We start from the raw sequence: 20,113 nt of genomic DNA on the forward strand, positions 1-20,113 counted from the left end.
CACACGCAGCAGCAGTGAGGTTCAACCACAGGGAGACGTGATGGAGAATTCAGCCTCTCCTGAGCTCAAGCTGTTCTCTGTCTGTGTGTTGCACCTGCGAGCATCACTACAGGTCCCCGATGTTACTGTGTAATACAGGATACATTCAAATGTGTTGTATTATTCTGTATCTGAGTATTTTAACCTAACAAACCGGACATTTGTGCCGACTTTGTCTGAGTTTTCCACAAACACATAATAAAGAGGATGTCATTCAACTTGAGGATGATGTTTGCACCGGAGACAAATGAATGTAATATCTGACTCTGCACAGCGAGTGCTCACTTGTTTCCATGGAGACAGACACATTTGTGTTTTATTTGTATTTTTTTTTTACAACAGTGTTCCTTTTATGCAGCGCCCCCCCCCCCCCGACCCCCGTGCACTCGGACAGTTCCTGTAAACCACGACAGCAGAGGCCCCCTCCACTGTTCATCTTTTGCATATTGTCCCAGAAGACGGAGGAGGTGCGATGCAGCTTGCCCCTCGCCACCGAACTCCCTCGGACTGAAATGAATGTCTCCCTCCACTCACGGTGACACTGATGTACTATTAGGGGCAGCACTCTGCTTAGTCCAGCGGGATCCAGCTCCCTGATGCATAAATCAAACCCCGGAGTGGTGAACGGGGAAGCAGTCGGTTCGTTATAGGGTTTTTCAAGCCTGATGATACAAAACTGCCACGATAGAAATGTACAGTTGTATTCTTTGTGTGTGTTGTGTACACGTTTAGCGAGTGGAATCAGGGATGCGGGTGTTTATGCAGCAGCGTGTCTGTGTCTCCCAGAAAAGAAACGCTGGAGGCTGGGAGCCTGCTGGGTGAACTATAAATAGCCTCCTGGTGACAGCAGGACTTAGAGACTAATGTGAGGGAGAGCATCTTCCACAGAGGTTAATTATTTAAAACTTCAAATGCGTTAAATTTTCTACATTAATAAACTTTATTATAGCATCTGTGCATTCCATTTACCAATAACTCTTTAATCACGGTTTAATCCAAAACTTACTTAGTTTCTACTTTGTCTCTAAAATCTTTTATTTGCAGCTCAGCGGCTGTGGCTCAGGAGGTCGAGTGGGTCGGCCACTTAACAGAAGGCCAGTGGTTTGATCTCCAGTCAGCAAATGCCCTAATGAACCCCAAAGCCCCTGGATGCTGTGCCGACATTGTGTGAATAGTGTATGAATGTGTGTGTGTGTCCTGTACTGTGAATTGATTTGTGCGCTTTCACCATTTACCTTGACAGTGCGTCTCCTCTGTCGCTTCTCTGTCGACCTCGTCTCCGTTGTTTGATGAATTAGGGACATTTAGTCACGAGGCACTAGCGGAGAGCAGGGTCGTGTTCAATTTGCCGTAGCAGCTCTAACTATTGAGGTTTGAGAGCATTTAATTATTTTTCCACCACGAGGCGGAGAAAGTTCAGGGAGGAAATAATGAGTGAGAAATATTCATGGCTAATTTAGTGTATTTATCAGGAATGATGAGTTTATATTGTGGATGTCTGTAAAGCAGGATGAGAGACAGTGGACACGTCGAGCTGGAGGAGGTCACATCTCAGTCGGACTGAAATAGAAAATCACTCTACTTATGCTCAAGTTTGCTATTGCCTGTGTAAAAACTCTGGAAATAGAAGTTAATATTGTAATAAATGATCCACTCAGGCTCATATCATGGGTGAAAGATCACCAAAGTTTAATGGATTCACTTCGGCGCAGGAGGCGAATGTTTTATTTGCGTCCTCGCTTGAAGCTGTCATGTTACTTTAGAGCTTCGATCAGGTTTAGGTGTTTTGTTTGGCTCAGAAAAAGGTTTTTAATCAGGCGCTGTCACGATTGATGGGGCTCGTAATGTCTGGATTTCATAACTATACTGCAGCGACTTTCATCAAACCCAAAACATAAAGTTTATCACCCGTTTCTAACTGTGAATTAAATTTCCTCCTGGTTAGGTTCAAACTTCCTGTGCGCCACCCACATCATCCCGGTGAAGAGCGAGGGGGGCGTGGTCATGATGTTCATCCTCAACTTCGATTACATCCTGGAGGAGGGCAGCAGCGACTCGCTGGAGAAACTCAACCACACCTCGCCGTCCAAAGCTGAGCAGCGTGAGTAAAGGACAAACACGGGCTCTGGAGAATGAGATGTGCTGCAAACCAATATGACATTTCCCAATTCCCCACTGTGTCGGTGTCGTACTCGTAGAGCGCATCCTCAGACGGTTGCATGTACTCGAGCTGAAGAAAGAGCAAGTCACATGTAGCAGGCATGACCTTCTACATGTAACCTTTCCATCATTATCATTGTTTGTTTCTTTACTCAATCCCCCAGTGTATGTTGAGGATTTGACACGACCTCACTATTCCTCTTTCATGCCATCCCATCTGCTTTAATTGATTCATTTCTTTGCCATCTCACTTTTGCAGCAGGATTCATGAACCGGGCTTGTGCGCTCGCCCCGACTTGGGGCAGTAATCTGGCGTGAAGCTGCAGGAACTTCCTGCCAGACAGCTCCTCTGGCATGTTGACGCCAGCGTTTAGGAGATGTGTTAGCCTGCCGTCATCTCAAAGGTCTGGCCCAATTATAGCTCATAGCATGCCAGGATGGCCTGATGAACTACTGGAGCAGGGCTGTGGAGCCACCCGCTTCCCAGAGCTGTCGGCGTAATAGCGTATAATGCCATTCCCCAGCGGTGCTCTTGAACATGCTCTTGATCCTTCCTCCCTCTTCATTGTCTCTGTCTTTCTCCCTTTTTTCCGTCAGTGACATATAAAGCAGGAGCACGGGGGAGCAGAGGTCAACTCACGATGGCTGTAATTGGATGAGGCTCTGAACAGGCTGATGCCTCATGGGGTGTGTGGTTAAAAGAGTTTGGAGACTTGTGTGTCGAGTGTTTAAGTGGGTGTTTTATGTGTGTGGTTGTGTGCACATCACACACAAGACTACTGTATACTCTCCTCCAAGGGAATTGTTCAGCTGTAGCATAAGGGCAATCCCCTGATGGAGCACTTCTCTATGAATCAAAGCCAATTCACATATCTGCATATTAACGTGGGAGTCCCTGCAAATTTAGAGGTGAGGTCCAGAGTTGTTAAGGAGGTCGAGTCTCATTACTGGACACCGTCTCTCTCTCTCTGCCTACACACAACCTCTGCCATCGCAGGACTCACCGGAGAGCGTTGGTATTTCATCACGTTCCTCCTCCCTCGGTGGATCCTGCAGACCTAGCCTTACACTTTCTACTTGCACTTGCTCAGCGCTCACAAACAAGGAACAGCTCTCGACTGTTGAGAAAGTCACAGACAGAGAAGCTGCTGCAGATGCAACTCAGTGAAACCCACAGTGTTTCTATTCTAAGGAGCAGCTGCCTGTGCACAGAGCCAGTCCATGATGCATGTGTTGCATTACCGCTGCTCCTTCTGGGGAATGAGCAGCTTGCATTAGGAGCTTCTTATCGATTGCTTTTCTTCCTTAAGGACGATTCATCCATTCTGAAACCGGCGAGGATTCTTTCATTTCGCTCTGAAGTCGCTGGGCTTTTAATTTATGGGCCTCGACTATGGCCTCAAGACTAATAGACAGAGAGAGAAGTGTAAAATGGTTTTACTGATTTCAGAGGAATATCAGGATATTAATGGCGATTCATTTATTTTATGAGTAGGGATGTCCTTAGCCGATATTGTACTAAGAATTTGATAAACTCTTTCGGTCTATAAATTAGTTTATGCTTGCCTTTCTTTCCTTTCTTGAACATGGATTTAATTGGATAAATGGATCAGAGCTTGAAACGCAACCTAGAAGCCTTTGTACACATCCAACAGTGAAGCTGAGCATCAGGAGGAAAGTCAGGGGCAGAATAGGCCTCGTACTAAAGGCAGACATTTGCATACATTAGCATGTTGTCCGCACAGCGATCCACTGAGTCAGAGTGATAACAACCACCGAGATGTGATTTTGAAAAGATCAGCGAAGCAGCGATCTGAGCGTTTACACCTAACCTGATTGAAACGGCTCAATTTCAGTCTGATGATGTGTCTCCGATCTGCAGTGATAGAAATACGACACCCGGAGTGAACGTGCTAAATCGTCTCTATTCTGCTCCTTTTCCAGCGTGATGTAAAGATGCACATTTAACTTTCAATCTATTCGCCTTTCTCTACTTATTGTTTATTACATCTTACATCTGTTTATCAAATTTACTTTTTTTCTAATCATCGACTGTTGTTTTTACAGAAGTTTTCCTGTGCTTTGGTTTTCTCAGTGTTAGAAATGGAAAAGCCAAATCCTCCACTAGCCGTCACCAACGTTTAAAAAGCCCAGGTAGAGAAGCTCTGGTGTAAAAAACAGTACAAAATAAAAAGTGGGAACAAGATCACATTGTTCGACACATGCAGGTGAACAATGTTATTGTCTCCAGTTCGATTCTAGTCGGGGACAATTATCCCACATTATTCCCCTGTCGTTTATCCTCAGCCCATGACTGTTTTCATAAAAGAAAATTGCAATCAAATCTACTCGGGCTTTATTGCAATCTTACTTTAATCACCCTTTAATTTTCTCTGGGTGTGAAACGAGTGCAGGGCAACGTGGGTAAACAGCAGAATTCTCCATGTTATTCTCCACTGGTGATGAGTAACAGAACTGGGAGCACTGGTAGACACTCCTCAGGGTGAAATAACATATTAACTGCATTGTTGCTTAAACATAAGCAAAAGCACAAGAATTAGAGATGCAGACAAAAGGACATGACAGGATGGAGGCCTATTGTTCTGGTCCCCTGACATCTGAATCACGCTCACAGTGCAGAGAGACATTTCTCTCCCGACAACAGGATCTGAGGGCCCAATTAATATTCAATGCAAATATTGCTCTCTGGTATCGTAGCAACAGGGGCCACTGAGCGTCCATTGGCTGCGTGAAGCTGCCGGTGAGTTTTTGCCGGTAAAGAACGAGAGGGCTGGAGAGGCACACATGTAAAATACACACACACACACACACTTACACAATGTAACAGCACTCGAAGGCTCAGTCCTTTCAAAGCCACAATTAAATAAAGCTACTTACCGTGTTCTCAGCGCCGTGGACGTGTGACTGAATTATGAGTTAATTAAAAAGAGATTTATGGCATCTGTTTATATGTCTGTTTATATCTCAGCACAGAGCGCCGAGCGTATCGATGCCCGCGAGCTGCCGTTCATTACTTTGTGAAAGTGGCATTTTAACAGCGTTTAAATCGAGCTGTCGGAAATGTGAAAAGCTGCAGAGCAGGATCAATTGATAGAAATACCAATATGGTCGAATTGCAGTGGTACAGAAAGAAAGGTCCTGGTTTGGTCGGGGGTCAGGGGCTGAAGACGATGACCAGTTAATCAGGGACGGTAGGTGTGAATGGGTGTTCGGCCCTGATCCTGCTTCCTCCCCTGACCCTCAAAGGATGAGCAGTAGAGATAATAGATGCTTCACTTCCTGTGTTGTTCATGTTGTTCAGTGACATTACTATGACAAAAAACTTTCGCCGTCACAAGAACACCAGTATAACTCTAATTCCATAAGATTAACGACTTGTTTCCATCGTCAAGGTTGAGCTGCAGCTTCAAATCCGGCTCTGAATCACCACTTAAAGGCAAATTATCTTCTCCGGCATCATCAGCATCTGACGAGAGACTTTATTTAAACACTCTACGCTGACTCAAACAGACGCAGAGCAATTTGCGGGAAATTACTTTCTTTCATTCTCATCCTAGTGGAAGCGGCAATAAGGAAGATAAAGATGCACGCTGCTCCCTGCTGAGCCTTAAACATTAATCCTGTTCTCTGGTTTACCTCCTGTTGTGTCTCTTAATACATCCTCGGCTGCTCCAGTCTTGGCAGAGATGCACAAATAAGCAAAAATGTGCTTTAATTTGCTTTAAATCCAAAAGGGGAGTGGCGATAAACTCAGGTTTTCCCTTGTTCAGCAGTGAGACTGTGACTGAGACTTGCATTCTCATATGTAAAGCATATGTTCCGGCAACTAAATGATTCACAACATGCAGGCCATGCTTTGCCGTCCATATGTGAGATGCTGTGAGCGTGAGAGACTCTCACATGACGTGTTATCAGATATTTTCAGATCATTCTAAATGTGCATGTTTGCAAACGGTACTTGTGTGTGTGTGCATGTTGCAAAGATCTCATGTGAACTCTTTCTTCACCTCATCCGAGGCAGCAGCATCATAAATATCACTTTGTCTCCTTCATCTCCCCAGGAACCATCAATCACTCAAATCTCAATGCCCAACTACCAGTATAATATTTCAGCAGATGTCCTCCTCTATAAATAATTGAAGTGATTTGAACCCGTGCCTGAGACGGAGTGGGCATTAGTGGTCTTTTCTTTTTTAAGATAGCTGCATTGGCAGGCTTTTCCCTGCTATTGGCAAACAAGTGAGAAATATCAGCGGGGACGTTGAGGACTGAAAGCAGGTTCTGGTGCGAGCGCACGAGGAAAGACACAACGCAGGGTCAGTGGGGGTTGTGTTGATCCCACGGGCTCATTAAACAACCTGCTGGTTGTGTGCTGTGCGAGCAAATGTAAAAATAATTGAGTGATTTAACAATCCTCAGAATGTATGTGACGTTCCCGAAGCGATAGATTCAGAGTGACACTTTTCTCTTCTCCTCCGTCAGGGAAAGGAAGATTCTTTCGCTTCCGTTTCCCGGCCCTACCTCTCCTGGGCCTCAGTAAGCAGTCCCTGCCCCAGGAAGACCCCGACGCCGTCCTGGTGGACTCCCCTCGCCACAGCGACGGCTCGGTGGCGACCCACGACTACCAGCTCCCCACCACCCGCGAGAGCTGCAGCCCCTCCTACGCTAATGACACCCGGGCCCTCATCGCCCCCAGCCACTGCTCCACCCCTGTGTCCGGGCCTTTGGACCACTCGTCGCCCAAGGGCCCCTGGGACAGGATGTACCAGGACCGGGCCATCACCCAGAACCAACACCTGAACCAGGAGGACACGTTTAACGCTGTCCCATCGATCCCAGGCCTCACGCCCACCGCCTCCAGAGAGAGCGTGTGCAGTATTCGCAGAGCCTCGTCCGAGCATGACATGGAAGGCTTTGGGGCCAACTCCAAGATGGCGTTCAGAGACAGACATGCCAGTGAAGGTAGGAAGCTGCTGCTACTCTGCCCCAGATGTTTGCTGTAAAACTAGCAAACAAACACCTCAACATTTTCTATTTTGGGGTTTTTAGTTTTATGAATGTTTAAAATCTTTAAAAAAATGATATTTTCGAGTCGTTTTACTCGAGAGCTGGGAGGAAAAGTTCCAGAAAACACTCGGAGCAACTGTCTCAAACATTGTGTTCTCACATATTCCTCATGACAAACACTCACTATATTAATAACCAAGCTCTGGGTTAATCCCAAAAATAGGAGATATGAGATGTGCCAGTCGATCAATCAGTTTTATGGTGATTTATCATCTGCAGCGTGTGTTATTGATCCAAATCGCTCATTAGCCTTTTGGCCCATCATAGCTTTCAGGGTAGAGGCGCCCGAGACGAGCCCAGAGTTCTCCAGGCCAATCAGTCCCCCCCCTTATCTGCAGTCATCATTCAAATAGCTCCTAGTGGCTGACACACTAATATATCTACTTCAGTGTAATGAATTGTATATGGGGACCGTGGTTAACTCCAGCCCCCATTTGTCACTATAAAACCAGAAATCCGTCTCTCATCCCCACTCCCCCCTTCTTCTCCCCCTCTGACGCCGTGTCGCTGCCGTCACAGACAACGGTCGCAACCTCAAAGGTAACGTGCTGCATCTGGGCGGGTGGAGTTTGAGATAAATACTCATGTGCTGCATAAAGCCTGCTTGCTGCATGACTTTCCCACATGACTGAGGTTTGTGTTGAATGCAAATGCCACATGACTGACAGTGTGTTTCTGCAAGTTCTCTGTGTGGAGCCTCAAACCGCAGGCACGGCACTAAACGGCTGAGTCTCGGTGCTCATGAGCTGCTGAGTCCACGCTCGCTGCCCAGGGGACGGCTCAGTAGAATCAAAGACACTGACCTCTGCACACGTCTGCATGAAGCAACGTATTAAAACCTCTCTCCTGGTTTCACTCATTGAGGAAATCAATGAGAATCTGAATGATACCTCCCACTGTCTGTAACCTGTTCTCCCTCCACCCCCTGCTCCCCGTGTCTGAGAGAATGAAAAGAGACTGTGTTGCTCACCCTCGTGTTTCTCCTCTAATTAAATGCGATGGAACTGTATTTTGTGCAGCATGTATTTCACTGTATGAATTCTCTCCAGACCGAACCTGCTCACTCTCTTGTTTAGTGACGCACTCGTGTTTAAATGTGATCAGAGTTCTACTGTAGCAGAGGCTGATGTGTTGAATTGTCACTTTTATGAATATTTGAATTCCCCGAGCTGCTGAAGTGCTGATGAATGTGAGAACTGAAGTCATTCCGTGTCGAGTCATCATACATCCGCAGGGAGAGAAATATCTTTTAATTTTGAATATTGTATGTACCTTTATATCAATATTTAAGTTCTTGATGACATCTTTTTAATAATTCTAGAATATTGTTTGTATGCATATTTGGAGAACTGTTCATCTTCAAACTGGCTGGGTTTATTTTTAAGGACCTGACTAAGTGCAGTGTTGAATCAGGTGTGATTTGGACTCACAGTACGTTCAGTATTAATACATTTTGCCAGATTTCCGAGTGTAGTCCAGGAGTGTGATGACTTAGCACGGAATAATCCAGTAATGTTTTTTGACCCTGCAATCCAAGCACCCTTCCATAAATCCACTTTTCCCCTCACCCCCTATGTCTTCTCTCTCCTGGTCTGCTAGTGTCTCGCTCCTGGATGGCTGGCGGTATGGCTTCAGCTTTTTTTGGGTTTTCTTTTCTAAGTTCTAATTAATTTTTACGACTGCGATGATTTTTCCTCACTGTGGCATGAATCGAGGCTGCGCATGCAATCTCTCATCCTCTGCTGTCTGATCCTCCGTCCTTGACTCTCAATCACCGTACTGTACTGTTGTGAATGTGTGTGTGTGTGGGGGGGGGGGGGGGGGGGGCCTTAATCAGCAATTCTCTCTTTTTCACTTTTGATCCCTCTCATCGGGCCACATGTGTAGTGTGTGTGAAGTGCTGTCAAGTATTGTTACGGTGTTGAATGCTTTCCCCAGAATCCACCAGGGCGTTAATGTCAGATTGTGTGAGGCCGTGAACTCTCCATTAGACGGATGGATGGTTTGACTAACTGTGTGAAGTTGCATTCTTTGATTGTGCGTTGAATCCACCCACTGTGTCAATCAGAGGATGTGGAGTTTATAGTGCAGCATCTGTGGGATCCTCCCTTTTCTCGTTTGGTTGAGGGCCGCTTCATTCTCACTATCCATGTCACGGGAAGACGACACAGTTCCCTGATCAAATCACGAGGCCTGTTAGATCCACAATAGCCCGACAACGCCAGGAGGCGCGGCGACTTTCAACAATGACACCCTCCCGCTGTCGCTTTCTCTTTCAGGCCCGCTGAGCCAGATCAAATCCAGCCTGCTCGGCTCCACCTCTGAGTCCAACATCAACAAGTACAGCACCATCAACAAGATCCCGCTCATCACGCTCAACTTCTCCGAGGCCAACAACGAGAAGAAGTGCCCCTCGTCGCCGTCCTCCGAGAAAACCATCATCGCCCCGAAAGTCAAGGACCGCACGCACAACGTCACAGACAAGGTCACGCAGGTAAAACGCACAATCTTATTTAAAAATCCCACAAAACAAACCAGCAAACTGCTGCTTTTGAATTATTCATCCAACCAATCATTTGTTAACCATCTGAAGTTTTGCAAACAGAACTTGGGAAACAGTGGAATGTTCAGAAGATCAGTCGCTGTCATCATAAACCATGCAGGATTGATTTGTAGCCTTTCCTACACACACACACACACACACACACACACACACACACACACACACACACACGCCCTGCCGTCTGTGAGCCTCAGGGTGATTAATTGAAACTTCAAGGGTCTGATACATGTAACAGCAGAGGTGTCTATCTCTTGTGGCAGGATACTCTTACCGATGCCAGACAGCATCCAGAGCTCGGGCCGTCATTCTAGAGTTACCGACAGGGTTAGAGGTCATTCTCACCTTCCCTGCTAGAGTGGAGAGAGACAGCCTCTGTAAGTTAATGTATCACCAGAGGTGGGCCCAAGCCGCCCAAACCACTGGTCAGGTAGAGGGCAGAAGGGGAGCCCTGCTCAAAGGCAGCGTCAGGTTAAGGCCTCGGACTTGAGCCAGCGGCAGAGACGGAGCCGACTGTGGTGACCTCTGCGTCCAGCGTTAAAGTCAAAGTTATGAAGCAGCACAGAGGGCCGGCTGCGTAATGTGCTTTTAATGGACTTTTGGCTCAGTAGACGACCTGAAAACCTGTCGGCGAGTAAAGTGTGTTTCGTTAAAGAGTGAGTGTGTGTGTGTGTGTGTGTGTGTGTGTGTGTGTGTGTGTGTGTGTGTGTGTGGGGCTGGCTGCAGTACAGTCATAACTCCTGCCTCCACCGTGTTGGCAGATGGGACATGGGCCAAAAGTAGTTGTTGTCACATTGATATGTGTCAGTTAAGTTTGGTTTAAAATACATAATGTGTAACAATTCTTTATTTAAATGTCTACAATTGACTTCACCTATGTTATATATTTTGTTGACTTTAACATGTTAGGTGTTTTGTTATCGTTTTAGTGGTTGAACGTTTAATTAGTTATGTGATGCTATAAAAAAGGGGTCAAACGTCATGATTGACAGCTGAGACTGACTCAGGATCAGTCGAGGCACGTGTAAGATGGCAGCGTTCGCAGCCGAGATATTTTGGGAAGTGAAGACGCGTCGTTGATCTTCATATAGAGTCTGTGTATATCACATTTCATTGTCAGATTCATGTTTACCAGTCACACCCCTGGTCTCCCACTAGGTGCACACTGTTAGGAATATTAAATATTAAACCAACAAACAGACACACAAGACATGGAGGGATGCCACAGATCTTCTGCTTCCTCTACACACTCGACTGCGGGGAACTCACAGCGACAGCAGATGTCTTGAAAGCAGCTCCGGACTCCACGGAGCTTATGTGAAGCCACGATCAATGCGCCTGAGCAGACACACACTCTCTCTCCCGGCCTCCCGGCTCCCACAGGCAGAGACTAGAGGGCTCACTCACCAAGAAGAAGCAGAAACACACTCGTACAGCTCGCACGCTGTTTCCTACATTTTCTCACGGCATGCGTCCCGAGCACTATTTTCAGTTTGGGTTTGGATTGAAACTGACTACGAATTAAACCGGTGATACCTAAGTCATATTTTAATGATGGTGGATTAACCACAGAAACATGGAACAACCCTCCGCTCATAAATAATACCCCGACAGTGCAGACCGAAACAGAACCAGCGGAGGGGAGAAAGCAAATGCTCGTTTGCATGTCGCCTGAAGCGCAGCCAAACAAAGGAACAAGCCGAGCCTCCTCTCACCGGGGACTTCATTTGAGCCAAGTGCACTTAGCTACAGTAGGTGTGCTAAATAATTAAGATGGAATCTTTTATTCAGAAACAGACTGTCATTCTGCCGTCAGCCGACTCCTCCCGGGCTCCCGAGCTGTAACATCAACACTCAAAGCTGCTGGTGTGGTACAGAGTTACTGTCTTGTTTGTATCATCACTGGTTATCATCACTGGTTATCATAATCTGCATGATAACGCTGCATTGTTATGGCGACATCTAATGGCCTTGAGGGAATTGCTTCAGACATACAAATGGAGAATTTCTTAAACTGATTAGATATCAGGGGTCAAAGGTCATGGTGACCTCATGTCAGGATAAATACAGACACTGGAACTGCAGTGGTCGCTGGAGACATTCAACTTGAAAACATTGAGGTAAATTTGTATGTGGTGTAATTTCCTCTTTGTACTTGTTCCTCTATCTTAAAAAGAAAAGTCCACAGTGATTTCACTTTGACTTGTGGTCATAATGAAACAAGCATTCAAATCGCCCGTCCTTAATAAAGTGGCAGCTCGATGAATAATAGAACACGTTCCCATTGTCTGAACTGTGGGTTTCTGATTGATTTCAGAGGTTATCCCATAGCGTTTGACCCGCAGCACCACTCAAAGGGTTTCTAATAACCAATCCAATTATTAACACTTGAGCCGTTATCTTGGGCATTAGATCTTCCCTCTGTAACCTCGGTCCTCCCCTCTCGCTGGTAATGGCGACTGGGCCACAGATAACGGGGACGTGTGATGCCAAACAGAGTCGTTCCAGGTCCCTTCTTTCTGTCACGTCCCCTCGCTTCTCACTGTCGCACGGTAATTGTCTCTCTGCCCTCGCAGCTCATGTTCTTTACCTCACAGCTACAATAATCAGCAGTGAGAGCTGCTTATTGAGGTGTCAGACACAGATGAATAGATGTGTCCTCCGCTCGCACCTTTAATTACTTCCGAGTCATTGGGGCTGTTATCCCAAATGGTCCGTGACTCTGCTATAATATTGATGTTAAAAGCCATGTGGGTATATATGACAACAGCAAAGACAGAGGTACTGATAGTGGCTGGGAGGGATTTTACTCTCATACACATTGTGATTTCATGGAGGCTGATTATTTATTTTATTTTACCTGAAATGGTTTAGTTTTCTGAAAGATTTCCAGATACTTTTTTTCCCCCAGGTGATCTTATACAGCTGTAATGTTTTTCTCAAGCTTATGAAATCCTGGTCCTGCTCCTGTGCAAAAAAATATTTAATGCATAGTAAAAGTTTTAAATGATTAGGCCAGAAGCAGGTTTTTCATCCTTCACTTACCACCTGAATGATTTATCTGCTGAGTAATCTGCACATGCATTAGCACTGTAGAGTAGGGACAGCATGTACAGTTGTAGTTCATCTCATGCATCCACATTAATCTACTCAGTGATATAATACTTGCAAGCATATATTGGACTGTATTTCCAGTTGGATGAGCTGGATCCATTAAAATGATCCAAACTCAAAACATAAGATTCAGTATCATTAATGTGAATTGAATATATTGAATGCCACAGTGTTAGAATCTATTTAACATTCTCTAAATGCCTGTATCCCTGAGGGAGAGACACAATGACTGTGTTGCTTTACACTTGAGTTGAATGAATTTTTTCTGACCTCCTGCTTTGGTAAATTCTCCGTCCTCCTCCTCAGGTTCTGTCTCTGGGCGCAGACGTTCTCCCCGAGTACAAGCTCCAGACGACACGCATCGACAAGTGGACCATCCTCCACTACAGCCCCTTCAAGGCCGTGTGGGACTGGCTCATCCTGCTGCTGGTCATCTACACGGCCATTTTCACGCCCTACTCCGCCGCCTTCCTCCTCAACGACATCGAGGAGCAGAGGAGGCGGGAGTGCGGCTACTCCTGCTCGCCGCTGAACGTGGTGGACCTGATTGTGGACATCATGTTCATCGTGGACATCCTCATCAACTTCAGGACCACTTACGTCAACATCAACGAGGAGGTGGTGAGCCACCCGGCCAAGATCGCCATCCACTACTTTAAAGGCTGGTTCCTCATAGACATGGTGGCCGCCATCCCCTTTGACCTGCTCATCTTCGGCTCAGGGTCAGATGAGGTGAGTGGGGGGGGCGGTCAGCTTATCAATCTGTCACATGCTCCTGACATTTCTCACGTTGGGACAGTTTCATGCACCTGATTCTACTTTTCAAACCCACAAACGTCTTTGTCACATTGCCCGTCTGCGTTGTTTCATGCCAGAGCTGCAGCCAATCCGTCCCTCCTGGGTTTCTCATGTGTCATGACAGCCACAACTCCGGCGGTCATATTTCTTTGAATGTTTACAGAACTAAACCAATCTGACGCTCGGCTGTCACATCTGCTTCCCTCCTCCCTCCCCAGACTGGAAGGCCTCGGGCGATCACAATCAGTTAAAACGGTCTCTGCCTCCCTCACCAATCTGGCTGCGAGAAACTATTTTGTCCGTGTTCATCTGAGGGAGTCGGCTGAGCGAGTTATCTAATGCTCAGTGAGAGAGAGAGAGAGAGGGGTTCAGAGAGTGCAGTTACAGAAGAGGAAATCAATCTGAGCATGAGCCCGAGCTACTGAACATCTACTGTACAGTCAGGGCCTATGACGGAGTAAAACAACCACTTCAAAGGGAAAACATAAAGTCCTACGGTTATCAGAGTTAAACCTCTAATATTCTTTATGTTCATTGTATTATCAGCTGTGTACATGTTGTATGTACTGAGAATAGAGTCGTTATATTACGAGGACAATAAGATGCAATTTTATCATTTCCAAGTCAAAATGTTAAATATTTTTCGGAGAATAAAATAGGAGAAAAAAAGACATGACGTTACAATAATTAAGTCACATAATTAGTTTTTACACTGAGGCAGAACCAAAACACATTGAGGAGAATCACACTACTTAATGTAAAATGTGTGAAGGGAGGATATGTGATATTAACACACACACACACACTGTTAATGTGTTGTCAGTGCGCTGGATTGCTGAGTCAGTGTTTAGGATGAGGTGTGTTTCTGAGAGGGAGTCCGTGGCTGCAGGCCTCCACTGACTGGCAGCTGGAGAGAAGGGAGCCGACAGCTGAGCGACACCGCGGCACCATGTATGTCCTCCTCACGCAGCCTGACGACCGGTGCGCTGACAGAACGTGTCCTCCCGTCACGGCTCACACTGACAAAAAAAATGTATTATTAGTTCCTTCCGTTCTCCAGAAGAAACTGAAAATAACACATCCATGTACAGTTTTAGCTCTTGTCTTTCAGGTGTTTTATTTTAGCCCTCTGTGCAGAGACGGGGACTATTTTTAGACCTGATTGCATGCACCTTTGTTGCCTGGAAACCGTCTTCGACAATGTTCAGATTTTTTCGCTTATTTGTTGATTTCATTAGAAACATAGCAGCTTTAAAATCTCCCTGGAGAGATTCGTTTTTCTGAGTCTCAGTCAGAGTTAAGCTGGCAGATGTAAACAAATGGCGCGGTGCTGAATTTGCCTGCGGAGGCCTTTGAGCCTCTCCGTCATTTTCATATCAGTATCCAGTTGAGGTTATTTGCCTTTTATTTTCAGACTCACATCACACAGTGGTCAAATGGGAGGTAATTGCAAATCCTGAAGATTTTGTTTCTGAACTAGAATTCAAATAAACACATGAAGCCTGGTTTCAGGTGTGAAGATGTCAAGGTTAATAATTGACACAGAGTCAGAAGTTTACATCCAAAGCTCTGGTGGTGTTTTAAAGCACCAGATGGCCTGAGGGATATTCAGTGGATGTGTTTAATACAGCTGGTTGCTAATTGGAGATTTAGCATCACTCCTCAGCTGAAAAACGCCTCCGACTTGCTGTGAGACCAGACTTTAATCAACACTACACTTTGTGGGCTGCGTTCAACATGGCGCTGCTGGTGCACGCTCGGAGCAGATCATTCAGGCCTCATCTTTCTCTGCGTATGATTTATTCACTGTTTTTGCGCGGCGGGGAGTGATGGCGGTGATTCAGGAGAGTTAATGGACCCGTCTTTCTCGCCTCCCTCCTGATTCATCTCCCTTCAAAATAATCCACTAGCCTCCCTCCAGCTTCCACTTTGAATAATCCACGTGGTGTTTACTCTCACCTGTACGTGAGGCGTAAATGAGCGTAGACGTGAGGAGGCAGAACTACAGTAAGTGTCTGCGGGTAATGATTTCCCTGAGGATATTAAGATAATTGTCAGGCGCGACAGGGAGTGGTACGACCTATTAGCGTTCCCGAAGTCTCACTTATTGTGTTTACAGATTGTACACCACTTAAAGATCAGGACTTAAGTCTTGGTTGCATGTCCCCCCCCAGTCCCTTACGTCCCTTGCATGGGCTGTGTGTTAGTTGAGTCCGGCTCGAAAACGGCAATGGGGGATTAAAGAAGGCGATGTGTGTGCACTGTACATTCTGAGGGGCTGCAAAAAAATCTTCTTGCAATCATCAGATTCAAAAGTGCCTCATCATCCTTCCAGTCCTTATTCCACTTCCTCTTAAAGCCCGATTTCCATGATTTCCCTAACCCTGAGCTGATTGTCCTCATGACACTCAGAGGAGACAACTTCTGGCAAACTCCCTCTGATTTCAGATTTTCGATTAGTAGGGATTTATTTAAAAATTAGAATATCACCTTTTTTTAAATGTGTATGATCTCGATTCTCAGCAAAGAACTGAAAGTCCTGATTCAGATTTTCCTTTCTTAGACCACCACTCTGATTGGTCTGCTGAAGACGGCCCGGCTCTTGCGGCTGGTGCGTGTCGCCCGCAAGTTGGACCGCTACTCCGAGTACGGCGCCGCTGTCCTCATGCTGCTCATGTGCATCTTCGCCCTCATCGCCCACTGGCTGGCCTGCATCTGGTACGCCATCGGCAACGTGGAGAAGCCGTACCTCGAGCACAAGATCGGATGGCTGGACAACCTGGGGGTGTCCATAGGTGACCTTTTATTTATCTTTTGATGCCAACAACATGACACACACATTTTGTAGTATTTTTAACATACTCTATTTATTTTTATTACTTGCAGGAAAAATGTACAACTACAGTGATCCCAGCTCAGGTCCCTCCATCAAAGATAAGTACGTCACAGCGCTCTATTTCACCTTCAGCAGTCTGACCAGTGTGGGCTTTGGGAACGTCTCCCCCAACACCAACTCTGAGAAGATCTTCTCCATCTGCGTCATGCTCATTGGATGTGAGTGAGCAGCTGAGTCACCCTCAGACAGTTATTATGATCCTGTCATCGCTGGAAATCAGGCTGCAGCACACACACTGTATTTCATGGAGAATCTTAAACTGATTTTAAAGATAAGCACTCTGATACAAGACATTTAGGATAACAAACTTTGTCCTCATCATATTTTACTTTGTGCATGCCCACTGTAGCTTTGTGTAATGAGCATGTGCCCAAAACAAAACCATTACATCGAGAAATTCCAGTTGATTGGAGAATTTATGATTTACTATCGCCACCTATTGGCTGGGCTTGTTTGTAGTCGTTTTTGTGTTCTCATCTGGACGGAGACATTTTGTAAAGCTAGGATCATGTGGGTGGGCTCACACTTGAGCCTGCAGATTGGTTTTATACAGTGACACCCCATAATACACAGTTAATTTAAGCCTTTGCTCTGCATCAGGAAGCAAATGCTGTATTTAGAATAAACAGAAGAAGATATTTTATTTGAGCAGCTTCAGCTTCCACAGCTCAACGCTCCACCTGTATGGCTTCTCTCCCAGCTCTAATGTACGCCAGCATCTTTGGGAACGTGTCCGCCATCATCCAGCGGTTGTACTCGGGCACAGCCAGGTATCACCTCCAGATGCTCCGGGTCAAAGAGTTCATCCGCTTCCACCAGATCCCCAACCCGCTGCGGCAGCGGCTGGAGGAGTACTTCCAACACGCCTGGACCTACACCAACGGCATCGACATGAATATGGTACGAGAGGAGGGTGTGTGTGTGTGTGTGTGTGTGTGTGTGTTTGATTTAGTCCAAGGCCGAGACTCATTTGTGTGATTTTTTTCGCCATATTTTAGTAAATATCTTGTCCCTGAATAATGCTCTTACCACATCGATGTAAAGTCATTTCCTCAGGATGATATTGTGTAATGCTCAGTCACAGTCGCCGCAGGTGAAATGAAAGTGGCAGTTGCTGCTCAAGTACCCAGTAACTGCAGCGTTTGTCATCATGATGCTGTTCTTATATAAGTTTGTCTTTTCCATGTCTGCCTCATGTCAAATGGAATGACCCCACCACTCTGGTAAGAGCAGGAGGTACATGTGTTAACACAACTAACATCCATATGTTGCTCAGTGGTAGATTTAGCTGTGCCTGACACTCGTAGTGGAATGCTCTAAGTTCTTAGCTTTAACACACAGAAGACAACACAAGTGTAATGTTGAGGTTTTTGTCATTATTGTCCCAAACATGCATGTTATTAAAGCTGCCGCACTCTTTTATCTGTTACACAACTTACTAGACATACAAAAACCCACACACACTGTAACCTGCTGCATCATAAATGGTTTTACCAGATTAACTTGCATGCCAAGGCACATTAACACTGAGTGTTGCCTGCAGGCCACAGTTATAGTCTATCAGTGGTAGACTTGCATGTGGCCCTGCCTCCAGGTACCTGTCTTTTGCATGAAATCTGTGTATTTAAACACAACCCAATGATGCTCATCTGCTACCAGAGACAGAGTGAATCATGCCTGTGAGAGTGGGCACAGCCGCGCCGGGCACTGCCAGGTTTCCCTCCCGGCGTGGGAGGCTTGGCTGCACGCTCCGCGCCGGCACCTGCGCTTGCCAAGTGTTGTTCAGTCTTTCCTTTCCAAATCTACTGATCGGCTTTTGTTCCGAGCAACAACGAATAAAAAGCCCGTCAGAGCCAGATAAACCAGATCAGTCTGCATTTCCTCTCTTGTCAGTAGCACATTGTATTTTATGTGTAAATGACAAAAGATGAAATAAGTGTTGTCTTGTCCCCCTTGTGTCATTGAAGCCCCCCCTCCCTGCCCTGGTGTCGTGTTAAAGTAAAGTGTTCCTTTACAGTCCGTTCTGTCCCTGCTCTCTATCTTTGTCTTTACGAGGGTAAGTGGATTACAAGTTGGATTCTCTTTATTGTATATTTTGATTGAACAGTCTCCCTGGCTAACTCGGATGGGTAGGAAAGCTCAATTTTAATATTTATTCCCATGATATTGAGGAATGTTTCAAGATTAATTATTATTTTTTCTCATGCACATTCCAGGTAATGGTTCGTAGAATAAAGGCAGTGAAACAAACCTGTCATTTATCTGCAGCTTCTCAGTCCCTAAGTGTTGTGTGTTGTCTGCTGAGTGGCTCAGTGAAAACATTAGCTCTGTGTTGGAGGGCGTTGCAGGCGTTTGTCTACTGCGGAAGGTTCTAGGTTTTGAGAAGAAGGAAAGAACACAAGTGGCAATTGTACCAAATTTCTACTCAATTTGACCTGCAACCAAACTGCACATAAAAAAATCGGCACATCCTCTCTGACAGCTTGTAAACGAGAATAAAAAACAACTTCTATATCTCATGTAATCATAACGTAACCATGTGCATTCCACACTCAGGTCCTGAAGGGTTTCCCCGAGTGCCTGCAGGCGGATATCTGCCTCCACCTCAACACAAACCTCCTCCAGGGCTGTAAGGCGTTCCGCGGGGCCACCAAGGGCTGCCTCCGGGCGCTGGCCATGCGGTTCAAGACCACCCACGCGCCCCCCGGAGACACCTTGGTCCACAGTGGAGACGTGCTCACCGCGCTTTACTTTGTCTCGCGTGGCTCCATCGAAATCCTAAAAGATGACGTGGTGGTGGCCATCCTTGGTGGGTCTATACTCTCCACCTCCATAACATCATTATCATTCTCTTCTCAAGCTCTGGGTCTACTCAGGAAATATCTCTGTTGAACAATAAAATTAAATGTCATGTCTGAAAACCTTCTACTGGACATAGATATGTTTAAAAGGCTGTTGGATACCAGGTCAGAGGAAAGAGAGAATGCCATGCATTACCCTTGTACAAAAACCAACCAACTTCAAAAGCCACCACAGATACTCGTGTCGTCCCAGCCCGAGTTCACCTAGACGGGGGCGGGCCAGTGAAGTGAGGACTCTGTGCTGGTGTGATATGTCTGGGTTGGCAGCTGAGATCCCTGTTGGGCACGTTGTAATAACTTACTTCAAAGAACAGTGTGATTGCTGCCTCGCAGTCGTGCCAGAGAAGAAGGCGGAGGACGGAGAAGCGTGGGGGAGGACACATGGTGGGACGAGAGTAACACGGGATACGTGTCGATGAGAAAAAAAGGAGAACATGATTTCTTTCAAATAGATAGATGACAATGGAAGCACAGGGAGAGCTGAGCGAGTGGGTGGGGTAGAAGTATAAGAGAGAAAAGAGGCAGATTAAGGGATTGGAGAGTTCCGTGGGGTTTGTCCTGCACCGCTTCTCTCCTTCCTCCTCCTCCTCCTCCTCC

The 20,113-nt window shown here is 46.1% G+C and overlaps 1 protein-coding gene across 1 annotated transcript in view; it reads left to right on the forward strand.

The window, feature by feature from the left end:
- The window catches only part of kcnh7 (potassium channel, voltage gated eag related subfamily H, member 7), a 39,644-nt gene that overhangs the window by 15,980 nt on the left and 3,551 nt on the right, over nt 1-20,113 (forward strand). Inside the window, exons 3-9 of the mRNA XM_053417184.1 lie at nt 1,985-2,140; nt 6,709-7,182; nt 9,567-9,781; nt 13,268-13,693; nt 16,323-16,554; nt 16,646-16,813; nt 17,356-17,555. Of these exons, the coding sequence (XP_053273159.1) occupies nt 1,985-2,140; nt 6,709-7,182; nt 9,567-9,781; nt 13,268-13,693; nt 16,323-16,554; nt 16,646-16,813; nt 17,356-17,555 (1,871 nt within the window). The remainder of the gene's footprint in view (nt 1-1,984; nt 2,141-6,708; nt 7,183-9,566; nt 9,782-13,267; nt 13,694-16,322; nt 16,555-16,645; nt 16,814-17,355; nt 17,556-20,113) is intronic.

The sequence above is a fragment of the Pleuronectes platessa genome, chromosome 24 (assembly GCF_947347685.1).
Source record: "Pleuronectes platessa chromosome 24, fPlePla1.1, whole genome shotgun sequence".
Lineage (NCBI taxonomy): Eukaryota > Metazoa > Chordata > Actinopteri > Pleuronectiformes > Pleuronectidae > Pleuronectes > Pleuronectes platessa.